This window comes from Engraulis encrasicolus, chromosome 22 (assembly GCF_034702125.1).
Source record: "Engraulis encrasicolus isolate BLACKSEA-1 chromosome 22, IST_EnEncr_1.0, whole genome shotgun sequence".
Taxonomy (NCBI): Eukaryota; Metazoa; Chordata; class Actinopteri; order Clupeiformes; family Engraulidae; genus Engraulis; species Engraulis encrasicolus.
In genome coordinates this window covers 2,094,410-2,101,909 of record NC_085878.1, presented here as the reverse complement: position 1 = coordinate 2,101,909, position 7,500 = coordinate 2,094,410, and the positions used below count along the sequence as shown (strand labels likewise).

The 7,500-nt window shown below is 49.0% G+C and overlaps 1 protein-coding gene across 1 annotated transcript in view; it reads left to right on the top strand.

Moving 5' to 3' along the window:
• Positions 1-7,500, top strand: part of fbn1 (fibrillin 1) — a 189,769-nt gene that overhangs the window by 70,101 nt on the left and 112,168 nt on the right. The window contains exons 21-26 of the mRNA XM_063188336.1: positions 243-362; positions 598-735; positions 1,199-1,249; positions 2,662-2,787; positions 3,551-3,778; positions 7,304-7,429. Of these exons, the coding sequence (XP_063044406.1) occupies positions 243-362; positions 598-735; positions 1,199-1,249; positions 2,662-2,787; positions 3,551-3,778; positions 7,304-7,429 (789 nt within the window). The remainder of the gene's footprint in view (positions 1-242; positions 363-597; positions 736-1,198; positions 1,250-2,661; positions 2,788-3,550; positions 3,779-7,303; positions 7,430-7,500) is intronic.

Below are 7,500 nucleotides of genomic sequence, written 5' to 3'. Positions count from 1 at the left end.
TGAGCCTTACCGTACAAGACACACAGTCTTCCAGCAGATGGTTTGTCCATAGCCTAAGCATCTGCTAAGGGTCTATCTATAGGACCATCCGTAGTCCCGTCCAAATTCAGAGTGATCTTTATTTCTTTTAAATGTCACATAACCTAAAAAATGCATAACGGTGCCTTGATGCCTCATTAACTCTGAGCCCTGCTGCTGCTGCTGGATGGTCTCTCCTTGTCTTATCTTGTCTTGTCGCGCAGACATTGACGAGTGCGAATCGAATCCGTGTGTCAATGGCGGCTGCAAGAACAGCCCTGGGTCCTTCTTGTGCGAGTGTTCCGTTGGCAGCACGCTGGACAGTTCTGGAACCCAGTGCATTGGTAAGGACATCAAAGCTCTCTCGGCACAACATGGAATTCCATGGACCATATAAACCAAGCAGATGTACTGTATTTTTGGGGGTTGGCTTTCACAGATGTACTTTTTCTTAGGGGGGAGGGGTCTTTCTCTTTTTATTGCTCCCCTCACCCCAGTCCTTATTTTACCCATTTATTTATTTATTTATTTATTTATTTATTTATTTATTTATTTATTTATTTCGCTCTATGCCAACAGAGACCAGTAAAGGGAGGTGCTGGCTGAAAGTTGTGAATGGCCGCTGTGAGATCAACATCAACGGTGCCACCTTGAAGTCCCACTGCTGCGCTACTCTGGGCGAGGCCTGGGGCAGCCCCTGCACCAAGTGTGAGCCAGGTAAGATGCAAGAGGCATTAGCCAGTACTTCCTGCTTGTGCAATTTGACTGCTAAACCCATACTTACTTTACTGCACATCTCAACCTGGAGTTGGACTGAATAAACATAGCTATAAAAGTAAAAATAGCCAGGCGTTTCACTTCAGAGGAATGGTCGAGTGACTGAAAAGTCATGAGCAAAAAAACGCCTTGCCAATTTCTTCCTTCATTTATGTGCCAACCAGCCCCAAACCCAATCCCAAAATCCTTTCAGCTCTACACGGTGCATGTTTAGATAAAATATTATTTTGCTAAACTTCCCACAGCCCACTGATACATTCCAACTCCAGCCTTAAATCGACTGTATTAGTCATATCAGTGTACTGCGTGTAGACGTTACATGGTCAATCTTTGCAGTTTGTCAATGATATTGATACATTATGCTATCCGTTTACGGTATGTTCCTTTTCCCCCTCTCTTTCAGATCAGTTTTGCCAGAAGGGTTACGCCAGAGTGAAGGGTCAAGTGTGCGAGGGTAAGACCAGAACGCAGAACACAGAACACAGAACACAGAATGCAGAACACAGAACACTTCCAAAGAACTGAACAAGACATACTCCACATTGTGTCTAAATGCTTCAGATGCCATAGCACAGATGACTCAGGTTAAAGGGCCAGTAAAGTCTAAACTATTTGTTGTGGTAACGCAAAATATGTCTGTGAAAAATGGCTCTATGAAGATGCGGAAAACCTCCGAAGACATGTTTACAGCCTGGCGGACCTACCAGAACGAGTGAGCTATCAAAATATCTAACCATGTGGACTCTGAACCCATTCCTGGTGTGGAAAAGAAGTCTCAGAAGTTCATTCAGTTAACCACCATGACCTGAGTAACTGGGGATCTGCACAGACAACACACACAAATGTGATGATGCAGACTCTTTCAGATCAAAGGCCAATGATCAAAACATGCAATCATTGTGGACTAGATTGTTTCTGTTCGGTCATAGTGTTGATGTAGTAGGTCTCTTCTGAGGAAGATTATACACAGACAAGACAGCACACACAAATATGAGGGTGTAGGCCAATGATTCTCAAACTGTGGGCTGGGACCCACTGGTATTTGTGTGCGTGTTGCTGTTGACTATTTATTGGAGTTGTATTGTTTATTGGGTCAGAGATGGGCCCTGAAATTTTGTGAAAAATTGAAATGGGCCCTAAGTTGGAATAGTTCGGGAAGCCCTGATGTGTGTTAGCACTTAATCAAAGTCACCTCAACACATGTAAACAACTGGACGGACCTGAGCGTTTCTATCTGGTCTTAGTGTTAAGGTATTGTTTCAGTTATTTCTTTTAGCACAGGGACCACATGTGTTTGTAACATTTAAAATGCAAACATATAGATTGCAGCAGTAGTAAATACAATAGGTTAATTTCCGCAGTTAATTTTGACTCTCCCTGTCTGTGCTGCTATTGTTTATGCGATTGTTTAGTGTTGGTTGTTCCTCTAACTCTTGCTGTCTACTGCTAGATACGAATGAGTGAGACATGTTCTTCTGACTCTTTCTGTCTCTACGTACTATGTATGTGAATGAGTGAGAGATGTTCTTCTGACTCTTGCTGTCTCTGCTGTAGATGTGAATGAGTGTGAGGTGTTCTTCTGACTTCATGAGTGTGAGATGTTCTTTTAACTCGTCCTGTCTCTACACACTGTGTACTGCATGTGGATGAGTGAAAGATGTTCCTCTGAGTCAATGTCTGTGCTGTATACATGTATGTGAATGAGTGAGACATGTTCTTCTGACTCTTCCTGTCTCTAAGTACTATGTATGTGAATGAGTGAGACATGTTCTTCTAACTTCACGCCTGTGCTGCTGTATATGTGAACGAGTGAGAGATATTCTTCTGACTCCATGTCTTTATGTCTGCTCCAATGTTCTGCTGTAGATGTGAATGAGTGTGAGGTGTTCCCCGGCGTCTGCATCAATGGCAAGTGTGTCAACACGGTGGGCTCCTTCATCTGCGAGTGTCCCACTGGCATGACCGTGGACGCCTCGGGAAGAACTTGCATCGGTAGGCACACGCGCACGCGCACGCGCACGCGCACACCCTGATATCTGCCGCTAATGGATTTAATTTATAAGTAGCCATAACTGTAATTATAGTTGAGCGAGCGCACTAGAGCCGCAAGCAACACTATAAATACAGATTTAGATCTCTATTGCTGTGACTCAACAGCTATTGGCAAATAGTGATGTATTACGTGATGTGATGAACTCTGAAGCTAATGCCCTCTCTTGTGTGTGTGTGTGTGTGTGTGTGTGTGTGTGTGTGTGTGTGTGTGTGTGTGTGTGTGTGTGTGTGTGTGTGTGTGTGTGTGTGTGTGTGTGTGTGTGTGCACTTGGACATGCCTGTGCACAAAAATGCTTGTGTGCGTGCGTGCGCTCATGTGTCTGTCTGTCTGTTTGTTTCTCTGTTATTTGTGTGTCTGTGTGCTATCTCTCTGTATGTTGTGTGTGTGTGTGTGTGTGTGTATGTGTGTATGTTGTGTGTGTGTGTGTGTGTGTATGTATGTGTGTGTGTGTGTGTGTGTGTGTGTGTGTGTGTGTGTGTGTGTGTGTGTGTGTGTGTGTGTGTGTGTGTGTGTGTGTGTGTGTGTGTGTGAGAGAGAGTGCGTGTGTTTGTGTGTTATGTGTGTGCTTGCCTGTCTCTCTTCCTGTATGTCTCTGCCCGTGTGTGTGTGTGTGTGTGTGTGTGTGTGTGTGTGTGTGTGTGTGTGTGTGTGTGTGTGTGTGTGTGTGTGTGTGACCCATCCACACCTGAACGAACGCTCCAGACCTGCGCATGGAGCAGTGCTACCTGACCCACGTGGACGAGCGCTGCGGCGCCCCCATTCCAGGCAGGCACCGCGTGGACGGCTGCTGCTGCTCGGTGGGCGTGGCCTGGGGTCCTGAGTGCGACGAGTGCCCGGAGAAGGGCAGCAAGGAGTACAACCTGCTCTGTCCACGTGGACCGGGATTCTCACACCGCGGCGACTTCATCAACGGGAAACCTTTCCTCAAGGGTAATTAATATAACATAATATAATATAATATAATATAATATAATATAATATAATATAATATAATATAATATAATATAATATAATATAATATAATATAATATAATATAATATAATATAATATAATATAATATAATATAATATAATATAATATAATATAATACTTGTTTGTCCCTGCTGAGGCCCTTAAATTCATCACTAATGCGTGTAATACGTACTTACATGCTATACAGTATGCCACCTGCTAACTAACCTGTGAAGACGGTAGAGCTCTCTAGATGTTATTTCACAATTAACTTGATCAAGGCAAAGGCGGTGGCTTGTTATCATGTTGAAAATGATGACAATTTGACAGCATGTCAGCTCAGTAGTCTAGACCAGTGTTTCTCAACCTTTTTTTAGGCGAGGCACCCTTTCAATTCGTGAAAAATGTCAAGGCACCCCAAACCAACGAGCCGTAACATGGCATTGCATCCGATACCACTAAAGCTTAGAAAAGTAACACATTTGGAGACGTCACACGACCTAGGTTCGAGGTTGCAGCTGACTGAAGCGACCTATATTTACTTTATTGTGCGTGAATGGCAGATGAAAGATTCCACTGACTAGCATTAACTTATCAATTTAGACAAATATGTATTATATTACATATTTTATTTATCAGCCATGTTTCCGCGGCACCCCTGAGAGGGGCCCCCGGCACCCCTGTTGAGAAACACTGGTCTATACACTGTCCTGTCACTGATGGTAGAGTGTAGAGCGTTGGTCTCCAAACGCAGGCCTGCGGGCCAAACCCGGCCCGGGCATGGCAAACATTTGGCCTGTCATGAGGCCAGAACAAATGAAAACATAAATGTGTGTGATTTTCGATCACTAAAACTTCAGTGGGTCATATCTGTCCAAACCATTCACATTGAGTTAGAGCTTATGCTAACAGTCCCATAGCAGACATTGACAAGAAAGAAAAATGGAAATGCCAAAATCTCTTCTCTGTCCAGACGTGTGTCTCACTGGGTTGGGTCATTGGTTTGGGCCCAGGACAAAGTCATCTGGAAGGGCCCCTTATAAACATACTGTAATGGAATGTAATGGGCACCCAGCTCTGGGCCCCTTATGTCCCTGGGCCTCTGGGACAACATACCCCTTTGTCCACACCCTGTCGCACCCAGCCACAGGATTGTTATTAAAAACACGCACTTGTCTTTTGCTCACATGAAGGCAGGTTTACATCGACCCTGCAGCAGGAGTTCTGCTGGGTTCTAATGTGGTCTCTTGAGACCAGTAGTTTTACACAGTCCAACCCCACTCCACCCCACCCCACCTACACAGTCCACCCCACCCCACCCCACCCCAAGCCACCCCACCCCACCCCAGCTACACAGTCCACCCCACCCCACCCCACCCCACCCCAGCTGCACAGTCCACCTCTCCTCACCTCCACCCCACCCCACCCCACCCCACCCCAGCTGCACAGTCCACCTCTCCTCACCTCCACCCCACCCCACCCCACCCCAGCTGCACAGTCCACCCCTCCTCACCTCCACAGTCCACCCCTCCTCACCTCCACAGTCCACCCCTCCCCACCCCACTTCCTCCCTCCATCACTCCTCTACTCCCTAGTCCCTCCATCACCACTCTACTCTACTCCCTACCTCCTCACCTCCACCCCAAGCCACCCCAGCTCCTCCCTCCATCACTCCTCTACTCCCTAGTCCCTACACTCCTCAACTCCACCCCAGCCCACCCCACCCCAAGCCACCCCTCCCCACTTCCTCCCTCCATCACCACTCTACTCCCTACCACCCCACCCCACCCCAAGCCACCCCAGCCCACCCCACCCCAAGCCACCCCACCTCCACTTCCTCCCTCCATCACCACTCTACTCCCTACCACCCCACCCCACCCCCAAGCCACCCCACCCCACCCCACCCCAAGCCACCCCACCTTCACTTCCTCCATCACCAGTTTACTCCCTACCTCCTCACCTCCACCCCAGTCCACCCAACCCCACCCCAGCTCCACAGACCACCCCTCCCCTCCCCACCCCACCCCACCCCACCCCACCTCCACTTCCTCCCTCCATCTCTACTCCCTCCCTACCTCCTCACCTCCACCCCTCCACACCCCACCCCACCACCACCCCCAATCCTCCATCTCTACTCTACTCCCTACCTCCTCACCTCCACCTGCACCTTTACCTCCATTCTCAGCCAGATTCTGCTGGGTTCTAATGTGGTCTCTTGAGACCAGTAGTTTTACACAGCCCAACCCCACCCCACCCCACCCCACACACACACTCCACCCCACCCCACCCCACCCCAGCTGCACAGTCCACCTCTCCTCACCTCCACCCCTCCCCACCCCTCCTCACCTCCACAGTCCACCCCTCCTCACCTCCACAGTCCACCCCTCCCCACCCCACTTCCTCCCTCCATCACTCCTCTACTCCCTAGTCCCTCCATCACCACTCTACTCTACTCCCTACCTCCTCACCTCCACCCCAAGCCACCCCACCTCCTCCCTCCATCACTCCTCTACTCCCTACCTCCTCACCTCCACTCCAAGCCACCCCTAGCCACCCCACCACACCCCACCCCACCACCACCCCCAATCCTCCATCTCTACTCTACTCCCTACCTCCTCACCTCCACTCCAAGCCACCCCAGCTCCACTTCCTCCCTCCATCACTCCTCTACTCCCTAGTCCCTAGCTCCTCACCTCCACCTGCACCTCCACCTCCATTCTCAGCCAGATTTACACAGTCTTCCACCCCAACTCGCCTCCTCCCCTTCTGCCCTCCTCCTCTCAACCTCCCCACCTCCACCCCCACCTCCACCGCCACCTCCAGCCCCAGCCCCAAACCTCCATCACCCCTCTTCTCCCTGCCAACACCACCTCCTCCAGCTCCACCTCCATTGAGATGTGTGTGTCTGTGTGTGTGTGTGTGTGTGTGTGTGTGTGTGTGTGTGTGTGTGTGTGTGTGTGTGTGTGTGTGTGTTGTGTGTGTGTGTGTGTGTGTGTGTGTGTGTGTGTGTGTGTGTGTGCGTGCGTGCGTGTGTGTGTGTGTGTGTGTGAATGTGTGTGTGCGCACATGAGTGTTATATACATCTGATAGAAATGTGGAAATGTCTTCACCTCTCTGTTGCTGGCGTTAGTGCTGCTGCTGCTCCTGCTGCTCCTGCAGCTGCTAGCTAATCTGTTAGCATCCGGACTCCGCCTGAGAGGTGTCACCTTTTAGCTCTCGCCATTAACCCATTTTAGCCTGGAGACACATATACGCTGCATTCAAGCTCTTGAGATTTGAGGGTTTTTTTTATTGAACATGTGGGCATGTTAGCTGAATGAACACATTCTAATGCAACATGAGGGTATTAGCTTTTAAATGCAACTTAGTTTATGTTTCTACTATGTGCTTCTGAGGCTGAGATATTTATGATTTAATAGGCAGAGGGCACCTTTTCCCAAAAAGGGCTTACAGTAGGCTAAAATGGGTTAATGTGGTCTGTGTTTGCCTGTCTGTCTGCGCAGATATCAACGAGTGCAAAATGATCCACAGCCTGTGCACCCACGGCCGCTGTCGGAACACCATCGGCAGCTTCCGCTGCAGGTGCGACAACGGCTTCGCTTTGGACTCGGATGAAAGGAACTGCACAGGTGAGATCAAGCACCCCTGGCCCCCCCCACACACACACACCCCAGTTTAGGCATTAGAATAGGTCTCTTGC